The following is a 20,849-nucleotide window of genomic DNA, read 5'->3' on the forward strand; positions in this document are numbered from 1 at the left end:
TTAGTGCCATTTCTTGTTTATAAGAGTATTCATGTTTGTGTTAACACGACATCCCAAAGGCCAAAGATATCTGGGCTGGTATGTATAAAGCCGGGTCAAACTTGGGTTTCAGCTAAGAAACGCAAAGTGTTTCAGAATTCCAAGGTTTTACTCTGAGCGGCTTTACACATACCGGCCCAGATCAGGGGCCATAGGTATGAAATGCCTTGAGAATTATACTCGATAAACTCCTTAGAGCTTACTTAGCACTCCCAGATTAAAGTGGTCTGGAAAACATATTTATCAAGCACCTCACACTTTCTCTTAGCTACTGTATATGAACACCAGAATTAATTGGACAGTGACGCATTTTTTACCTTTTGTCGATGGTCCCCCCCTTTTTAAGGTCCTACAAGTATTTGTTGAAATGGCTTTACAGATGTGTTTCGTTAAGCAGGTGTACTCATTTGTATTATTAGTGAATACAGAAGAGAGCTGTTGATGTCTATTCTTGATTCTAGACTTTGCATTTGCCTTTGGAGATTGTTTTTGGGGTGTGAGAACACGAGGAAGACAACAGTGTCAATGCAAATTATACTGGGCATACTAAGGCTCAGAAATTAAAATCAAGCACTACGGTGGCATGCAGCTATGGCTTCGGACTTTCGAGAACCACCAGATCTGAGTATGGCCGGCTCATGAGGGAGCGGCATAATTGGGCCATTGCTCTGAGGGTGGGGGGAAGATACTTGGTGGGGAGGTTCACTGCATATGAGTGCCCCTGATTGCCCGATTTCATGGTCCGGGGCACGAGTTGATGCAGATGAAGTTCTCTTTCTGGCCACCGGGGGGCAGGGTTGTCGGGAAAATAGAAGACATTTTTTTTTTTTTTTAATAGAGGGTACACTACAAGATGCACACCACTTATAAGCATCTGGGTAGCCTAGGGTTGTGGTTAAGGTACATCACCACCGATCAAAATACTTGTCATTGTCTTCAGAATGTCTGTACCTTGTGGAGGATTCCAAGGAGAACCGAAAGTACTTGTAAGCAAATTTCTTCATTGCAATATCTCCAAAACTGATAACTGGCCAAACCAAACTTTTTCTTAATTGTGTCAAATGAATTAAGTGTATCATCCTCATACAGGACTCCTAACTTAACAATGCTTTTATCTATCCACTCTATCCGCAATACCATGGGAGATCTCCCTATGTGCAACTTTGGATTGGCCCAGATGCCTGCTGACATATACCATATTTATCAGATATAAAATAGATTTTTCCATTGCATACCATTGGAGGTGCCCTCAGGAGGTAATGCTCAATGTGCCAAGTGCCTCACACTGTATGAATAATAATAAAATAGCAAATTAGGCAAACTGAAACCCCCTCTCTCAACCAGTTGTTGGAGGTTTTTGGTGGTGCATCCTAGCCCTTTTCATAGAAATGTATTACAGATCCTATCAAATCGCTTGAAATATTTTGAATGTATCCATATTGGGAGGGAATGGAGTAGATAGTGTATTCTGGGGATACAATTCATTTTCAAAACATTGATTAGAAGAGGGGCCAATCTCTGAAGATCTGTTGAAATGTTGAAAAATTATTCCATCCATCCATTATCATAACCCGCTTATCCTGAACAGAGTTGCAGGGGGGGCTGGAGCCTATCCCAGCATACATTGGGCGAAAGGCAGGAATACACCCTGGACAAATCGCCAGTCCATCGCAGGGCACACACACCATTCACTCACACACTCATACCTACGGGCAATTTAGACTCTCCAATCAGCCTAACCTGCATGTCTTTGGACTGTGGGAGGAAACCCACACAAACACGGGGAGAACATGCAAACTCTGCACAGAGAGGCCTGGCCGATGGGGATTCGAACCCAGGACCTCCTTGCTGTGAGGCAGCAGTGCTACCCACTGCACCATCCGTGCCGCCAAAAAGTGATTCCTAAATATTGAATACCCTTTTCTGGCCACTGGAAGAAGCTGGCCTGAAATAATGACCTGGGGCAAAACAATGTAATTTGGAAAGCCTCGGACTTTGACCAGTTAACCCTGTATCCAGAAAGTTGATTGTAATTTTTTATTAGTAATGCAAGAATTTAATTAGCTGGTTCAGTAACACATAATAGGATATCTCCATATAGCACAAATATGTGTCCTAATCCAAAAGCTTCCCAGGTTGCAAATAAATATTCTTCTCAGTCGAACACCTTTTTAGCAACAACAAGGGCCGATCCATTTCTTCAGCTCTTCATTAGTTCAATCATATCTTGATCTGACACCTGTATAAGCACCAGCTACAGCCACAGACTGCAAGTGTGTCCTATACTTTACTGTGCTCAAGTACAGGAGTGAACCAGCATAGTTTGAAGTGTTGCCAGAAAGCTAAAACTAACATAACTGGTTGGATCAAAAATCAGCCTGCCCAGCCTGGAGTTGTGCACCCATGGTCTAAGGAGATGGCAGCTGTTTGTGTGTCATCATTGCTCTCTGCCCACATCATATTAATAAGCTGTGTAATGTTATCTGAAGAGTATCTTTTATGGATGAACCCCACTTGGTCAGAATGTACAAGGGAAGCAACAACCCAGTCCAGACAGTTTCCAGTAATTTTTGACAGTATCTTTTTACGTCCATTGAAATGAGAAAGATTGGTTGGTAGCTACTGCACTCAGATGGCTCTTTCCCCTTCTTCAATATTAAAGAAATTGGAGCCTGTGAAAAGGTGGAAGGCAGTACACCACTATCAAATGCCTCCTCATACATTCTTCTCAACAGTGTGGTCAGTTCTGTAGTAAAGCATTTTTAAAAATCGTCTGTAAAACCACTGGGCCATGGTGCCTTTCCTACTGGCATTTTCTTAATTACCTCTAGTATTTCTTCCTCTGTTAAGATTTATAATGATTGTGATTTAAACAGGGTAGGCCCAGACCATTTATAAAAAACATAATTCATTCCTCTCTGGAAATAACTGAAGATGTATACAGGCCCATGCAACGGCTGAGGAATGGGTGGTGCTACTGGTGCTATAGCACCACCTGGGAAAAGGTTAGTGGTGAGCTATTCAGAGTGAGCTGATGCCAGTTCACATGAAACAGAACGACCCCATTATAAACTCAACCCCATTCAAGATAGGCAAAGATCAGTTCACTTATTTAGGTAGCACTGTCACAAGGAAGCAAGAAATGCTGCTTTGGGTAAATTGGCAATAGAGAATGGATCAAGTAAAACAGAATGTAGAGTTCTGAGATTTCCCCATCTGCTCCAGTCAATTCCATCTTTTATCCAGCAAAGCTTATTTGCTAAAATTGACTCTATCTGGCAATGAATAAAAAGCATCTCTCTCAAGAAAGAAGGTGGATTTGGCCAACCCAATTTTAAATGCTTTCACTGGGCAGGTCATTTGAATATTTGATTTACTTTAGGAATTTGGAATTATTCTTAGGACAGTACCACTAATGAAACCCCAGCATGGGTAGTTTTAGAACAAGCAGCCTGTGAAGGGTCATCTCTCGTACTGTTCCTGAGTAGCGTAGTTCAATTTGGTAAATCATTATAAGAGGGGAATTTCATGAATCATTATTCCCTTAAAGCAGAGGTGTCAAACTCCAGTCCTGGAGGGCCGTAGTGTCTGCTGGTTTTTGGGGTGTTCTGGGTTCATCCAAGTCATTGATTGGTTAAACTATCCACACGCCTTGTTCTCAAGGCCTTAATTGGCCTTAATTGGCAGCTGATTGAAAGGAAACCACAAAAACCCGCAGACACTGCGGCCCCCTGGGGATTCAGCTTGACACCCCTGCCTTAAAGTGTGGAAGCAGGTCAAATTTCACATTAGAGCCCCAAACATGTATATTGACAGCCTTATTTGTGATAACCAAGCCCTTAGTCCTCCAAGAGAAGATGCAGCTGACATACAATGGAAACAACTCTCCGACATGTTTTGTTTTTTTCCATGTTCCATTATTCCTTTTTTTTTCTTGTTCCAATGCATTTGAAAAGAAATGGGAGCCAGACCCCCTAGTGGCCATTCTGTGTTCAACAAGCAATCACAAATTGAATGCCTATAGGGATAAATGGACCTTGTACCTTGATAAATAAATTCAAGGTGGAAAACTGACTCAGTCCCACATTTGAAATGTGGCTCAGAGAGTCGGGTGAAAACCTTCATCTTGAGAGGCTGCGATACAGGATGACTGACAGAAGTAAAATGTTTGTCAGATTATGGAGTATTCAAATATCTAGGGGATATAATGGAAAGTGTGGATTAATTGTAAACATTCATTCATTCATTCATTATCTGAACCCGCTTATCCTGAACAGGGTCGCAGGGGGGCTGGAGCCTATCCCAGCATACATTGGGTGAAAGGCAGGAATACACCCTGGATAGGTCGGCAGTCCATCGCAGGGCACACACACCATTCACTCACACACTCATACCTACGGGCAATTTAGATTCTCCAATCAGCCTAACCTGCATGTCTTTGGACTGTGGGAGGAAACTGGAGTACCCAGAGGAAACCCATGCAAACACGGGGAGAACATGTAAGCTCTGCACAGAGAGGCCCCGGCCAACGTGGATTCGAACCCAGGACCTCCTTGCTGTGAGGCGGCAGTGCTACCCACTGCACCATCCGTGCTGCTTAATTGTAAACATGTATCTTAAAATTATTATTTCAATGATCTACTGTCTTTCATTCAGACATTTAAAAGTAAATCTCGTAATCTTAACCCCTGAATGTTTAATACAACCATATTGTTAGTGCCATGTGTTTTTTTCCCCTCTCTTCCTTGTTTTTTTCTCTTTAAATGTGAATTAATTATTGTCATAGTAAGTATTCCAATGTCCATATAAAAAACCCCCAATAAAAACACTGACATTTGAGCTTATTTAATTTCTTCCTGACACATTTAGTTCCACATGCTTAAAACTACTTCCTCACTACTACACTCAGATTGACACAATATAGTGTGTCCAATTAGCGATGGGGACTCATTGTTTAATATGTATCTACCTCTTCCAAATTAGTTTTCTGGTTTGTTGCATGTTGGTTTCTGATTTATTGGGTTTTGTTTTCTGCATTTTTTTCTGGTTTGTTGTGTTTTGTTTTGTTTTGTTTTGTTTTCTGATTTGTTATTTTATTTTGCACTTCAGGGCCATCATATGAATGGCCTGTTCTAATCATTATGTTATGTCATGTCATGTTAAAGCCGTTCTGCAAAGAAGAGTGGGCTAAAATTTATTTGCAGTGATGTGAACAACTGATATTCCATTATGGGAAGGGTTTGGTTAAAATTATTGCAGCTAAAGGTGGTTTAACCAGTTATTAAATTTAAGGGGGCAATTACTTTTTCACAGGGGCAATTTGGGTGATCGATAACTTTTTTCATTAAATAAATGAAATGGCAATTTAGAAAATGTTTTTTCTGTTTACTCAGGTTCCCTTTGTCTAATATCACACTTTGTCTAAAGATCCGAAACCATTCAGTGTGAAAAATGTGCAATAATACTGTAGATGAAATCAGGATACATACACAGCACTGCGTGTATGGTGTGACTAAATTATTCCTGAATTGTATCCCTCCCTTCTAAGGCTGTACAGTGAAAAAAACATGTCTGTCAGGGCAATGTTTAACAACGTGCCTTTAATGATATTCATTCAGGGCATGTCCAACATGAATTGCAGTTCCACTGTGGAGGTTTAACAGACAAAATCCAGTTTATGGTATCAGGTTTAATCCTGCTTTTTCTGTTCTTTTCTCTCTGAACATTGCTCATGTTATTATCCATTATATATTAATGTTTGCCAAAGGTTAACTTCAGTTGGGCAGAAATATTTAACAGGGCATGAGATGTGTTGGTATATATTCCTCCATCACAGTTCCAAGAAACCTCCTTTAAGGTTCCACTCAAGGATATCTGCAATTAATCTCCAGTGACACCAGGAGAAAGGGAGAAAACACAGGATGAAGAATACACTCAAGGATCTGGTAAATGTCCTCTGATCCTTGAAGAAATGCATTGATTTGAGAATGGAGGATGACTCATGTAAATCAGATATTCACATAGAAGGATTTGCAGTTTGGTTTTGTAGACTTTAATTATTTAGTTATTGTGCTAAGTGAAATGGTTGTTTCTCCAATAGTTATATAAACTATTTTTGTTCCAGAAAAATTACTGGAGGCTTTATCTTCTGACATTGGTGCTGGGGATCGGGGGAACATTTCAGTTTGGGGTTCAAATTTCCATCCTGGCCTCCTCAGAAGAAGTAAGTTGTGACAACATGTTCAAATATACAGGAATATTTACTCTCGTGTTTCAATGTTTTTTATTTAGTAATCTCATCCTTTTTGAAAACCACAGGTGCCAAAATCATTGGCACCCCTAACAATTATTGTAAATAAATATACAATTGGCTATACAATTTTACTTTAATTTAGTTTATCTGTCTACTGAGGAACTATATTGTATCATTCCATCACTTCTTGTATCACTAGAGTATTAAAAGAATGAGGTAACAATCATGCAATATCCCTTTCTCAACCGTCAGCATGGGAAAAGCCATAGAATTCTCAATTCAGAAGACATAGATGGGAATTGACCATCAAAAGTTGGGTAATGGGTACAGAAAAATACATAAACGATTAAACATACCAGCAAACTCTTTGCAGAGGTGACACAAAGACCAAAGACAGCCCTCACTGAGCATAGTAAACCAAACCAAGCATCTTGAGTTTGCTGAACTTCATTGGAATTTTGACTGGAAGAGAACGCTATGGTCAGGTGAGACCAAAATTGAATGTTTTGGCCAAACACAACATCAACATGTTTGGCGGCAAAATGAATGTGTACAAGGTGAAGCACCTCAAACCTACTGTCAAATATAGTGGTCGGTCATTGATATTTTGGAGGGTTTTTTTCTGCCAGTTGTCCAGGGGCACTACTTAAGATCAATGGCACAATCAATTACAAAGTACTAGGAAATCTTGGCATAAAATCTGCTTGCATCTGCTAGGAAGCTGAGTCTTGGTTGTAGTTAGATTGTCCAACAGGACAATGACTCTAAGCACATATGAAAATCCACACACAAATGGGAAGAACAACAACCAAGTTCTGCAATAGCCATCTCAATCTCCAAACTTGAATCCCGTGAAAAACCAGTGGTCTGAACTGAAGAGGGGGGTATCCGAGGATATCAATGATTCTGAAAGGTTCTGCATGGAGGAATGGTCAAAAATCTCTCCAAATGTTACATTAATGGCATTTGGGAGACGCCATACAGTTGATTAGACTAAGCAGGAGACAATCCTCCCCTGGAGCAATGCAGGGTTAAGGGCTATACGGATCTTATTGTGGCTACACCGGGATTAGAACCACCGACCTTGCGGGTTTGATCGCCTGGCAGAACGCACAGCACATTTGAAGGCCTACTGCAAAATTGTGAAGCGGAATGCATCTTTCTCAAGGTGCTCATGGGTAACTTATTGGTAGTCAATTTTCACTTATTGATTGTAGTATGTAAAATATTTTCAGTGGACTGAAGACATTTTCATATGAAACCATAAACTCCTTGAACCCTGAGGTGATTTTGATGTTCTCTTTTTCACTTTTGGCATGTTTGTGGGATGTGTTTTGATATATTATGGATATGTGATTAGTCCATAATCAGATCTGCCAGCAGGATTATTGCTAGGTGGCCAGGGGTAAAGGGTTAAATCCAAGAGTACAGAACCAAACCAACATTGTGACTCTATCCAAATACGGATTGCATTATATATTAGAAACTTTATTTTAAAAAATATTTAATTTTTCATCATTATTGACCATTTTTCTCCATATCAGTAAACAAACTAGTGCAGAAGACCAGTACCTAGTGTGGGACAGATTACAAATAATTCAGTTTCAGTTTTTTTCCAGCTTCATTGATTTTAGGCTTGATGTGTGATAAAATTCCTTTCTCCAGCACATACAGAGGTTTGTTAACCAGACATGGCTGTGGAGATATGAGGTTCCATTGGAGGAGTCCACTGAAAAGCTGATCAGGTCTTCCATGGTGTCGTTGCTCAGCCTTGGGGCCTGGCTGGGTGCTGTCCATAGCGGGAGCCTTTCTGTTGTTTATGGCAGGTATACCACATCCATGAAAATGATCACTGATATTTCACAGCCATTTTCATGCACACAACTTCAGCAATTTTGTTACATACCTACCAAAGTCTGAACCTAAATTAAAATTTTAAAAATGTAACCTCTTTGTTATAGTGAAGTGAATATTGGTTTCATTTCATAAATAACCATATCATATTAATGCTTGTATTTTTATTTGCATGACCAGACTTACAATAACAGTATTTTGTATTAATGTAATAAACTAACCTCTACATTTTCCATGTGTGAATTTGCAGGAAAAAATCCTTACAGATCAATAATATTGTGGCAATTGTTGCTGCTTTACTCATGGTTTTGAGTCGTGTTGCCAAATCCTTTGAGCTCATCCTGCTTGGCAGATTTTTGTATGGCTACAATGTGGGTAAGTGTCTTTCTATTTTTCATTGTTGTACTTTTTAATATAATGCTGTGGTAGCCTAATTTAGTAAATGAACATGTTGTGCACCCTGAAACCAAATCACTTTATCAACATACAGATCACTGAAATAGAACTCATGATCAAAAGATCCTCCAACCCAAAGCCCTGGGTTTGATATTACAAAATTACAAATTATATCAGAAATTGACAAGGGAGTGAGTTTAACTGCTGTTTCTAAAGAGTAACCTAGGAGCCTGTAGTAGAGCAGGTGGTGTTTGTAAGCATGGAGATCATAAGCAAGGCCAGTCATCATTGAGGTCCTACCAATTTCACGAAAAGATGTCGCAGGTTTATGGTAGATTCACAGAGTTATAGAGGAGAGCATTTTGTATGGCATTGGCTCAAAAAAATTGTCGGAATTATTGTTAGTGAAGAAAGTAAAGAATTGGTCAAAAAAACATGTCGACACAGTCCCCTATCCTTGTTCCCAATGTCTTTACAGGCAAATAGGTGGGTCACTGATTAATTACAATTCATTTTACGTTTATTTATCGCTGGCAATTGTTCACCAAGACCAATGAAACCCAGGCAGGATTTGGAAGTACATTTATTTACTTAGTGTTTGTGAAATGAAAATCTAAGGCTGTTCGATAATGAAATTGTATTATTTGTATTGAGCAGTTTGTTTTATGTATAAAACTGCTCTCTTGCTTATGGAGACAGTTTTCCAAATAGATATTTGGAAACTAACTTGCTACTCATCGGCGACAGTGCATAAAAATAATCTGACAATATTATCTGGCAAACACATTCAGTCATCCAGTTCTATATTTAGTAGGCTATAATAACAACCTCGTAGAAAAACCACACACAAGTAGCCTACTACAGGAGACTAGGAGCAAACACTTCAGCTACTGGATATTATATATTCCCTTGGTTTGGTGCTCAGAAATGTGGGATGAGATGCCGAGACCTCCGAGATACAATATTTGGGTTGTTTTTTCTTTTTCTAATTTCTATAACTACAATGTCCACAATTGTTTATCTCCACCTTTATGTTATTATCATCTTCATCAAACAATTGTAGTGAATTAATCTGGTTTAATCATATTTTCCAAATTGTTTAATCATATGTGCAGAGATTGTGCTTGAGAAACACAGAAGAGAAACACACTCAAACCCGGGTAAATGCTTGAATGGCAATTGGATTTCTGTGAAGAAAATAGTGCAAACAGCCTGTAAACACAGTTCTTTTAAGCACAACCATTTAGGAAAAATAATGTAAGGAAAAGCATATTGCCTTCACATTGTTGGAGTAATTTGTATTTAAAAGTCAAAACCCAGATGGTTGTGGCCCTCCAAGTTTGAAATATTTAGGGATATGTTAATCAAACCTTTTCGGCCTCCTCTGACATTTCCCCCTAATACATAACTGACTGCTTCTTCCAGGTCTAGGGCTTAATGTGCATCTCATGTATATTGGAGAGAGCTCTCCAAAGAAACTGCGTGGGTTCTTGACCCTCACGACTGCCATCTTCAGTGCCTTAGGAAAGGTCATCGCTCCAGTAATTGGAACCAGGTACAGTATGTGTTTGAATATTGACAGTATCAGGAAAATAATAGTGATCGCTTTTTAATTAATCAATTGATGCTGAAAATGAGGAGTTTGTCTTCAGGATGCTTTACTCATTCTATGCTGACGGAGGAATTGTTTGCATTTCAGCCTGCTCATTTCAGCCTCACACAGAATGGTTTCAGATCTTTAGACAAAATACAAAAAAGGGAACCTGAGTAAATACAAACCATATTTTTAGCTGCAACCAAGCACTGTGTTGGTTAGTCTGCCTGTCCAAACAGGTTGGGATTTTCTGCTGGGATTTTCTCACACGGCAGTTTCTAGAGTTTGCAGAAAATGGTGCGAAAAAATTCAAAACATCCAGTGAGCAGCAGTTCTGTGGGCAAAAAAAGCCTTATTAAGGTCAGAGGAGAAGGACCAGACTTATCGAAGCTGACAGGAAGATGGTAGTCATGCAAATAACCAAGCGTCACAACAGTGGTATGCAGAAGAGCATAAAACCTGGATATGCTACAGCAGCAGAAGTAAATAAAAAAAGTCTAATAAATACCGAATAAAGTGCTCAATGACTGTATGTTGTCTTTCAGTGCAACCATAAATTAATGAATAATTTTTGCCTACGTTTTTTGATGCCCCTTTTGTGCAGTAACATATCTAGTTAATGTGCTTATACTGACTTTTACTGTTTTTTTTTGTGGTGAAACCAAAATGTATAAAAATACTATTTAAGGACAGGGACATGTTCTTAAAAAACATCCAGGCTTGTTTCATTAGCACTTTGTATGACAACTGTCCCTCCCATGTGTGTAAATCTTTTTCACATTTAGCACTATACTGCCTAAATCTGCACCTTCATAGACTGCTATTTTGCTCCTCTTTTCTCCCTGCTGAATGTGCAGATAGTGCTTAAATATGACCCTGCCAGGCCTTGGCATTATTTGTGGAAAATGAATTGTTTTTAACCTTTTGTTTGCCATTTTGGGTAACGTGTAACATAAGTGATGTTGAATACATTAATGAAGCTAAAAAATGTAATATAGTCAAACTGTGATAGAAACCTAAATAAAATCATACAAAATAAGATTTCTAGCTGCAGTTATGGCTTTCGAAATATCATCTCTCGCCTTACAGTTTTCACATTTTTGGCCAAAATGAAGCAAACCTGAGATAATAATGTAGAATATTTCTCTCACATTTAATGAATTGAGGCCCAGTGACACATATCTTTGCTCTTTTGTTCAACAGGGAACTGTTGGGGACAGACAACCTGTGGCCTTACCTCATGGCCTTCAGTGGTATCCCTGCCTTACTGCAATTCCTAACACTGCTCTATTTCCCTGAAGCACCTCGATATACTTACATCAATAAAGCAGATGAAGAGGGCTGCAAGAAAGGTATGTGTATGTTCTTAGAAAAGAAAAAAAATACTGAGTTAGTTGTATGGTCCATGGTTGGCCCAATCTGTTTCTCAGTGAGATGAAGGATATTTTAGACATTTAGAGACATTTTTCTTCATGACCTCTCTCATTAACAAGGTATTTTTGTGCCACAGACAATTACTGCAGCATTCTCTAAGAACTGTAGTGTGTAAAATAAAATCCAGGAGGGCAGCTGTTTCTGGAACCACCATGTATTGAACCAACAATCATACCAAGGTCACATAGATCACACATCTTACACATACTAATATTTGGTGGAACAAGAACTACACCTCTTTATCACATCTACAAGCTTTATAATAATAATACGGTTGTGTGACAAAACAGATATATAGGATAGTGATACAGCAGGGAGTACAGACACAAACAAACTAATTACAAAAAGCAATGCAGTATTGGAGTTAAGGGTAACTTTTACTTAAAGCTCATCATATTCTGAGTTTATTTCGAGGTATTTTCTGTGTTTTATTTTCCATTTTAAAAACAGGTGAATATCGGATGAAAAATACAACTTAAAAAAATATATAAAACTGGTGAAAATCTGATTATAATAATGCAAATCTATAAATCTTTAATTAAAATTTTAAACAGTCCTTTCTTTTAGCTTTGTTAATGGAACTGCACATTTAATGACATTCGCACAGTGATATAAACAAGAAATAGGCCTAACATTGCTGTAATAATAACATAAATCAGGAATCCTGTAATTTAGGAATCCTGTTTAATCCCTTCAACCACACAAGTGTGTTTATTTCCATTAAATAATTTTTAACAGTGAAAGTAATACAATTAACAGTTCTATTTGTATACACTATTTTATGATACCATTGTTTTAGCAACAACAGTTCCTTTTTTGTATACATGTGCAGTGACAAAACAAGCATGGGGAGACCTCACCTTATATGCATTTTAGAACTTCACAGATGACCTGATTCAGGCAGAAATGGGTATTCCTTTCACTATTAAGAACAGGTATGCTTCTGTCTCCAAACCATAGTTGGAAGACATCGGGGAAGCAAACCACTATTCATTTTCGATTCCAGGGCTGAATCTGCTAATTATACACTCAGTGAGCACTTTATTTATTAGGTATTTTAGACGTATTTTTTAGACTTCTACTGCTGTAGCCTATCCACTTAGAGTTATGATGCGTTGTGTGTTCAGAGATGCTCTTCTGCATTCTACTGTTGTAATGTGTGGTAATTTGTGGTACTGTCACCTTCCTGTCAGCTTTGACCAGTCTGGCCATTCTCCTCTGATGTCTCTCATTAACAAGGCATTTCTGTCTGCAGACTGGATTTTTTAAAAGTTTTTTGCACCATTCTTTGCAAATCCTTGAGATCAGTGTGCATGAAAATCCCAGGAGATCAGCAGATTCTGAGATACTCAAACCACCCTGTCTGCCACCAACATTCCACGGTCAAAAAGATGGGCTACTGTTAGAGGAGTTATGAAGGCAAAGTCATTTCTATCAAAACTAGAACATGGTTAATCAGGACCATGCCAGTGCCAGTTGTGGCCAGTAGCCCTATGTAATTGGCAATTGTGTCACCCAATTGTGTCGATTTGGGGTCCTCAACCCCTACAGGTCAATTGGCCACACAAGAACTGCAGAAAAAGCCAACCGTGAGATGTCTTCTCCAAATCAGCTCTGTGTGAGCTTGGTTGTGAGCTGCGATGTAAAAAGCAGCAGAGTGGCAACACCATATGTTCCAGGGGACAACCTTTGATGTCTGGAAAGCAGAATTACATAATTTAGAAGCTGAAAGTATATCTGTAATATAACTGTGCATCATTTGTGCAAGTCTATCGATTATGTAGTTTGCTACAAATGCTGAAATAAATGTGTGCTATTTCTAATGTGTGTGTGTGTGTGTGTGTGTGTGTGTGTGTGTGTGTGTGTGTGTGTGTGTGTGTGTGTGTGTGTGTGATCAGCTTTAAGATGGCTCTGGGGCAGTGATGACATCAAACTGGAGCTGGAAGACATGGCCAAGGATTACAGCAGTATGAAGGGACAGAAGACCAAGTCAGTTTGTGATGTTCTGCGCTCACGCTCAGTACGCTGGCAGTTACTTGCTCTGATCATCCCCTGTGCTGGTATACAGTTTTCAGGCATCACAGCGGTGAGTGCAAAGGGAGTTACTTAGGGCTTAGGGCACTGCTGGGTAGGGATTATGTCTGGCACTAACAATCATTCCACGGTCAAAGTTACTTAGATCATATTTATTCCCCATTCAGACATTTGGTCTGCAAAACAGCTGAACTATGTCTGCATGCTTTAATGCATTTAGTTGCTGCCACATGATTGGCTGATTAAATATTTGCATTAACAAGCTGGTGTACCGGTCTACCTAATAAAATGAATGTACAGTATACACACAAGTGGAGGGGATCTGTTTGTCCCTTTAATAAACACATAAATACATCTGTCAATGTATATGTATGCAGTAAAATGTTTGTTTCTTTGTATGCAACAAATTAATGAGTGTTGTGCATGAAATGCAAATTTGGTCAGGAACCTTTTGCTGCAGCTGACCATTGGTGAGCCTCAGCACCCACATACATGGATCACTAAAAGTTCTCATAACTCACCACATACACACATCACTAATGGAACGTATTCTTTAAGCGACAGTCAGCCCTCTCCAGAGTGCTGCTCGTTGCAGGCTTCCCTTGCTGTGGCTCACAACATTACTCACCCTCCACCACCCCAGCCTCCACCTGCTGTTTGTATCTGCTTCTAGGTACTGGGGAGAGTTTTGTCCCACTGGTTGCTGTGATACATTACCTATCTTATACTTTTTTCCCACTGAACAGCTGTACTTCTATGCGTTTGACATATTCCGCCAAACTGGGGTGCCAGAGGATCAGATGCACAACTTGTCCATTGGGATTGGAGCCACAGAGCTTGTTTCCAGTATTCTCTGTGTAAGTAGTAAACTCGCAAAAGGAAAATGATCTAAGTGGTATGTTCTTAAAGGCATACTATGCAGGATTTTAGGCCTTAATGCCTTTTGTTTACATACAAAAAATGTCTCAACCATGCCCGTCATTTATCTCGCTATTTAACTGACGTTATTCATGTTTGTATTTAGCTGAATGATGTTAGTGGTGATACTAATCTCCTCTTGCCATAAGTCTATTGGATCATAGGTATGAGATCAGTGTATTGGACACATGCTTTTCAGATACAGTACAAAAATAAAAAAGCCCCCACCCAGAAGCAGGCCGAGGAGTTTTTAGAATAACAACTGACAAATAAAGTAGACAAACAAGGTGTTGGACAGACACAGGTTGTCAGTGTATCATAGTAATGGCTGAGTATGTTTGTTTTATTATATTTTCAAGGTGAAAATCCAGCATAGTATGCATTTAAAGCCAGTTTATGGACTTTCACTTATATTCTGCAATTTCATTTGAGCTACATTACTATCAACTGGCCTTTGCTCTTGGAAGAATTTTTGTAAGAAGACACATTGTCTGCAAAAAAAGGAGTCCAAATTATTAACACCAAGCTTGCAACCAAGTTATTTTTAAACATCTCTTTTGAGTATTTTCAGCCATGATAAAACTTGTCAGACCTAGTAACAGGGGAAATAGCATTAGCCTTATCTGTACTGTTTCATAAAAAAATATTTGTGCTGTAGGAGGTTATACCAGGAAAGATAATCACACTATATTTCAGTATAATTATATTGCTTTGAATTAATTTTAATTTGTTTGCTTTGTTACTGTTTCAGTCACTGTTGATAGACCGTACAGGCCGGAAGAAGCTGATGGGTTTTGGCTACCTACTAATGGGGATGTTAATGTCACTGTTGACAGTCACATTGTATTTCAAGGTAACACTCCAAAACATCCAGAAATTCCTTCACAATTCTAAAGTTTGTAATGCATCATGCCAAATGTTTTCCTGTCTCCATAGGATTATTACCCCTGGGTCTCAAGCTTTAACATAAGCCTCATATTTTCTCTGATCTGTGTTTATGGACTTGGGCCAGGTAAGGATTACAATTACTATTATTTAAACAATGACACAGATTTCTAACATAATAATCAATGGGAATTCTGATACTCTGTTGTAATAAGTACATTTTAAGCATTAACTGCAAGTACTCATAAGAACTAAGAAAGTGTGAAATAGAACATTATTGTGGTGTTAGCTGTGAAATAAAGGGATGTGAAGTTAATAATCTAATTTAGAATCCTTCCGATTAACACCCAACAAGAACTGACTGGATATTCCTTGTCTGTTTCAGCTGGTGTAAGCATGACCCTCCCAGCTGATATCTTCCTGCAAGCCTGGCGCCCCTCTGCTTTTGTCATCAGTGGCTCCATTTGCTGGGTTAGCCAATTCCTCATTGGGATGTGCTTCCCTTATATAGTGGTAAGAGATCATCCATCCATGTCCATGCCTTTCACGAAAATGCATTGCTTGCAAAATGCAAATACAGTGGGTTCCAGAATTATTGGCGACCTAACAGTGGCGTAACTAAGACGCGTCGGGCCCTGGTGCAAATGATACTCTGGGCCCCTCTCCCGTCCAATAACATTACCTACACACACATGTGCAGAGTGCATGCACCAGCCATTCAGAACCACAGGCATTAGACGAAGCACAGGGATAAGCGCTAGACATAAGGGAAAACTATGTACTTTTATTTCAATACATTAACTCTCATGTTTCAATGTTTTTATTTAGTAAATTATTATTATTTTTTTTTCATAAAAACACAGGTGCCAAACTTATTGGCACCCATAAAAATGATTGTCAATTAAATCAAACAAAGTGGAATTGGCAATACAATTTTACTTTCATTTAGTCCATCTCAGTCTCAAGCAGTGGTCACCAACCCTTTTCCTGGGGATCTACCATCCTGTTTTAATTTCAACTTTAATTTGACTAACCTGATTCTACTAATTAGCAGCTCACCAGGATCTCTGGCTGTTGAATGAGGTGTGCTTTGTTAGAGTGAAAACCTACAGGATGGTAGATCTCCAGGGGTTGGTTACCCCTGGTCAAAAGGAACTATATTGTATCATTCTATCACTTTCTATTTCGCTAGAGTATAAAAATTATGTAACAAGCATGCAAAATCCCTTTGTCAACAATCAGCACAGGAAAAGTCAAATAACTTTCCATTAAGAAGATACAGATGGTAATTGACCATCACAAGTTGGTAATGACTGCAAAAACAATATATAAAACATACCACTTAGCACTGTAAGGCCAGTAATAAAAAGGTATAAAGCATATGAAATGGTTGCAAACTTACCAGGAAGAGGATGCATGGCTGGTGAGGAAGATGGTGAGGGAGGCCCAAGTAACACAGTTTAAGAATTGCAGAGATTGGTTGTGTCTTGGAGTCACCAAGTCAGCAAACTCTTTGGAAGGGTGGCACAAAGACAACCCTTACTGAGCACAATGAACCAAAAAAAGCATCTTGAGTCTGCCAAATGTCATTGGAATTATGAATGGAATTATGAGTGTTATGGTCAGATGAGACCAGAATTGAACATCTTGGCCATACATCAACATGTTTTGTGGCAAAATGGAATGTATACAAGAGAAACACCTCATATCTACTGTCAAATATGGTGGAGGGTCATTGATATTTTGGAGATGTTTTGCTGCCAGTGGTCCAGGGGTATTCTTTAAGATCAATGGCACAATAAATGCAACAAAGTATCAGGAAATCTTTAGAAAATCTTGGTCATAGGTAGATTGTCCAGCAGCACAATGACTGCAAGCATACATCAAAATCCATACAGAAATCGTCTGCAATGACCATCCCTGCAATCTTATTACAATTTATAGGAAAAGAATCATGGCTGTCATGTTTGCCGGGGTGTTTGCACAAAGTATTAAACCAGGAACCTGTTTTTTGGAGAAAATGTTATTTATTTGAAAAATGTACGACTTTGTTTGATTCAGTTGAATCATTATAAAGTACACTACACATGGAAATAAAGCTTAGGACAATAACTGTATTATTTTTTAGTTCACAGCACTTTTTCTGCATATTCATCAATAATTCTGGAGCCCAGTGGTTAGCCAAGTTAACAACACTGTAGCACTGAACTTATTTTATTAGCTTCTTCTCTCTCTTCAGTTGACACAACATTTCCCCTCTCCTTGACAGAATTACTACCTGTACTGTAACTAGGATTCATGAAGTAACTTAGATAAAGGAAGCCATAACAGTATTTACCAGCTGAACATATCTGATCAATAGTCATAATGCACTTGAGAATAAAAAATGCATAACCAATTTCCTTCTGTGTTTGTTTATGCAGGACAGCTTTAAAGAGTTGTGTTTCCTGATCTTTGTGGCTTACTGCATCTTCAGTGGAGCATTCATGCTCTACTTCATCCCAGAGACTAAGGACAAGACCATGATGGAGATCATGGAGGATTTCGACAAACTAAATTTCAAGGGCATGGAATCCAATACTGACATGAAAGACTTTGTACTTGCAACAAAGCTATGAGTAATCCTGATGGACTTGTGTCTTGCACCTCATAGCCTTGATTGTGGACGTCCATATGGAAAAGCACCCTATTGTAAATAAAATCAAACAAAGTGATATTGGCAATAGATTTAGTTAATCTCAGTCAAAAGGAACTACGATACTGTGTCATTCCATCACTTCCAGTTTCACTAGAGATTACAAATGAGCTAACAAGCAAACAAAAATAAACCATTTTTAAAGCATATGGAATGGTTGCAAACTTGTCAGGAAGAGGATGCAAGGGCACATTCACATTGTCCCCAAGGATGATAAGGAAACTGGTGAGGGAGGCCATAAAGAACCCAACGTTCAAGAATAGCTTGGTTGCTTGTGATCAACAAGTCACAAAAAGAACCATAAAACACCACCTCCATACCAACAAACTCTTTGAAAGGGTATGGCAAATGTCATTGGAATTATGCCTGGAAGAGAGTGGTATGGTCAGATGAGACAAAAATTGAAGGTTTTGGCTATACACATCATCATCGTTTTTGGTGGGAAAACAGGAATGCATACAATGAGGAGGATCTCATACTTGCTGTCAAATGTGCAAGTGGGTCATTGATGCTGTCAGTGGTCCAGGCACACTATTTAAGATCAATAGGATTATGAATTCACTGAAATTCATACCAGTGAAATACCAGGGCATTTTTGCAGAAATCTGATTGTCTCTGCTAGGAAGCTGAGGCTTGGTGGTATAGTGAATTTTCCAGCAGGACAATGACTCCAAACTTACATCAAAACCACATGGAAATGGTTAAGTGAAAAAAACATCCATGTTCTAGAATAGCCATCTCAGTCTCCAAACTTAAATCCCATCAAAAACCTATGGCATGAACTGAAGAGGGCAGTCGATATGTGAAAACCCAAAGATATGAATGATCTTGAAAAGTTCAAGTTCAGGCGTGGCAATAGTTGTGAAACCTGTTTTTCGGGGAATACTTTTTTTTACTTTCTTTTTTTTTGGTTTTGGTATATTAAATATACACTCAGTGAGCACTTAATTAGGTATTTATTAGACTTCTTTTTAAGACTTAAGTCTGTAGCCTATTCAATAAAATGTTCGACACATTGTGTGTCCAGAGATGCTCTTCTGCATACCACTGTTGTAATTTGCGTTACTGTCACTTTCCTGAAATACTCATCTATCATTCAGCTATAAGTCCATTCCACGTCACAATGTGCAAATATGAAAAAAGAAAGTAAAAATACAAAAATCTAGCCAAGTCTGGTCCCTTTTCCTGTGGGTTCTACACTTTCTTCTATGTTGGTGAAACAGCCGTAGTCTACGAAAATGAATGCCAATGAAGTGGTGACGATGTGATTATTGTCACAGCCCTTTTGACTGGCTGCATTAGAAACCCCAAATTCAATTTGGTTCTCCACAAATGTATTGGGTTTGCAAGTGCACCTGACCATCAACAATATACAAATAAAATGTGAGTATTTATCTAAACTCAAGAATTAGGCTAATAGATCCACTTCTATTAGCTAGACAAGTGTGGTGTGATTTTAAAGTACTACGAAAGTATAATAAGCGTGACTGAAAGATAATGTTCTAACACTAACTTATAAGCATAAGTTCATACGTTCTTATCTTCTTTAAAACTCATCCACCTATAGAAACAATATCCGATTTTAATTATATTTCTATTCCGATGAAGATCACTTTCACGAAGCTGAATAACTGGAAGAATCTGACTCTAGCCTACATGAGAAAAGTTAAAATAAAAAAGTGGCTACTTGTTAACTAGGTCCTGTTTATTTTTTTACAACATAATCAATTTGCTTGCTATTCAAACAATGTCTTAGCAAGTCAAGAGAGTAGGAGAGACTTTATCGTGAACCTGCCATGTGAGCTGCATAAAATGTACAGTACGTTTTCGATCCCTGTTTCCGTGCAAACCACGAAAGTTGTGCTTTCTCTCTAGAGACGAGAGATGGCGCGAGAAGAGTGTTAAAGCGCACTCCAAAATAGTGGAGTTTTGCACCAATGTGCCTATAATATGCCTCAATTCATTCAGTCAGCAATACTTTAAAAATTTATGTTCGAAATATTATTCCAGTGTTTCGCCCACATAGACACGGCAGTCGCACAGCGCCACTGCTTGAACTGTCTATGCTGTCTAAACACTTTTCCCCTGTGCGCCGCTGCTGGAATAAACTCTTAGAAAAAATACTGAGGGAAACACTGTATTCAGTTGTGTATTTTATTTTTTAGAAAATAGTTTTACAGTATATAATATTTCATAATATTTATTATAGGGCGTGGGTTTCCTCCCACAGTCCAAAGACATGCAGGTTAGACTGATTGGAGTGTCTAAATTGCCTGTAGGTATGAGTGTGTGAGTGAATTGTGTGTGTGCCCTGTGATGGACTGGCGACCTGTCCAGGGTGTATTCCTGCCTTTCGTCCAATGTATGCTGGGATAGGCTCCAGCTCCCCTGCGACCCTGTTCAGGATAAGCGGGTTAAGATAATGGATGGATGGATGGATTATTATAGGTCGCTAAGGGTGCAGATTTTGACACTATAATGTTGGACAAACATATCGCTATGTAAACATACTCATACTGTGCATTTCTAGTATTAAACCACAGAACTCATAACTCTTAAACCATACACCTAAAGCTTATGCATTACACACATCACATTATGCAGCTCGTTGACACCCCCAGACCTATTGCCCTGCCCCCAACAATTGGATCTCTTCACAGCAGAAGCTGATGGGTCAGTTCTCACACCTAGGTCACTTCTTGGTGAGAATCTGTGACAAACACACACAAAACTTTGACGACAAATTT

At 38.8% G+C, this 20,849-nt stretch overlaps 1 protein-coding gene across 1 annotated transcript; it reads left to right on the plus strand.

Annotated features, from left to right (window-relative positions):
• Window positions 1–5,896: 5,896 nt before the first annotated feature.
• On the plus strand, window positions 5,897–18,025 carry LOC133139923 (solute carrier family 2, facilitated glucose transporter member 11-like). The gene is made up of 12 exons (XM_061259401.1): window positions 5,897–5,984; window positions 6,164–6,262; window positions 7,958–8,118; window positions 8,397–8,521; window positions 9,968–10,097; window positions 11,340–11,488; window positions 13,469–13,656; window positions 14,351–14,461; window positions 15,274–15,375; window positions 15,459–15,534; window positions 15,793–15,920; window positions 17,831–18,025. The coding sequence occupies exons 1-12, from the start codon at window positions 5,961–5,963 to the stop codon at window positions 18,023–18,025; spliced, it is 1,488 nt and encodes a 495-aa protein (XP_061115385.1). The 5' UTR covers window positions 5,897–5,960.
• Window positions 18,026–20,849: the final 2,824 nt, after the last annotated feature.

This window comes from Conger conger, chromosome 11, assembly GCF_963514075.1.
Source record: "Conger conger chromosome 11, fConCon1.1, whole genome shotgun sequence".
Taxonomy (NCBI): Eukaryota; Metazoa; Chordata; class Actinopteri; order Anguilliformes; family Congridae; genus Conger; species Conger conger.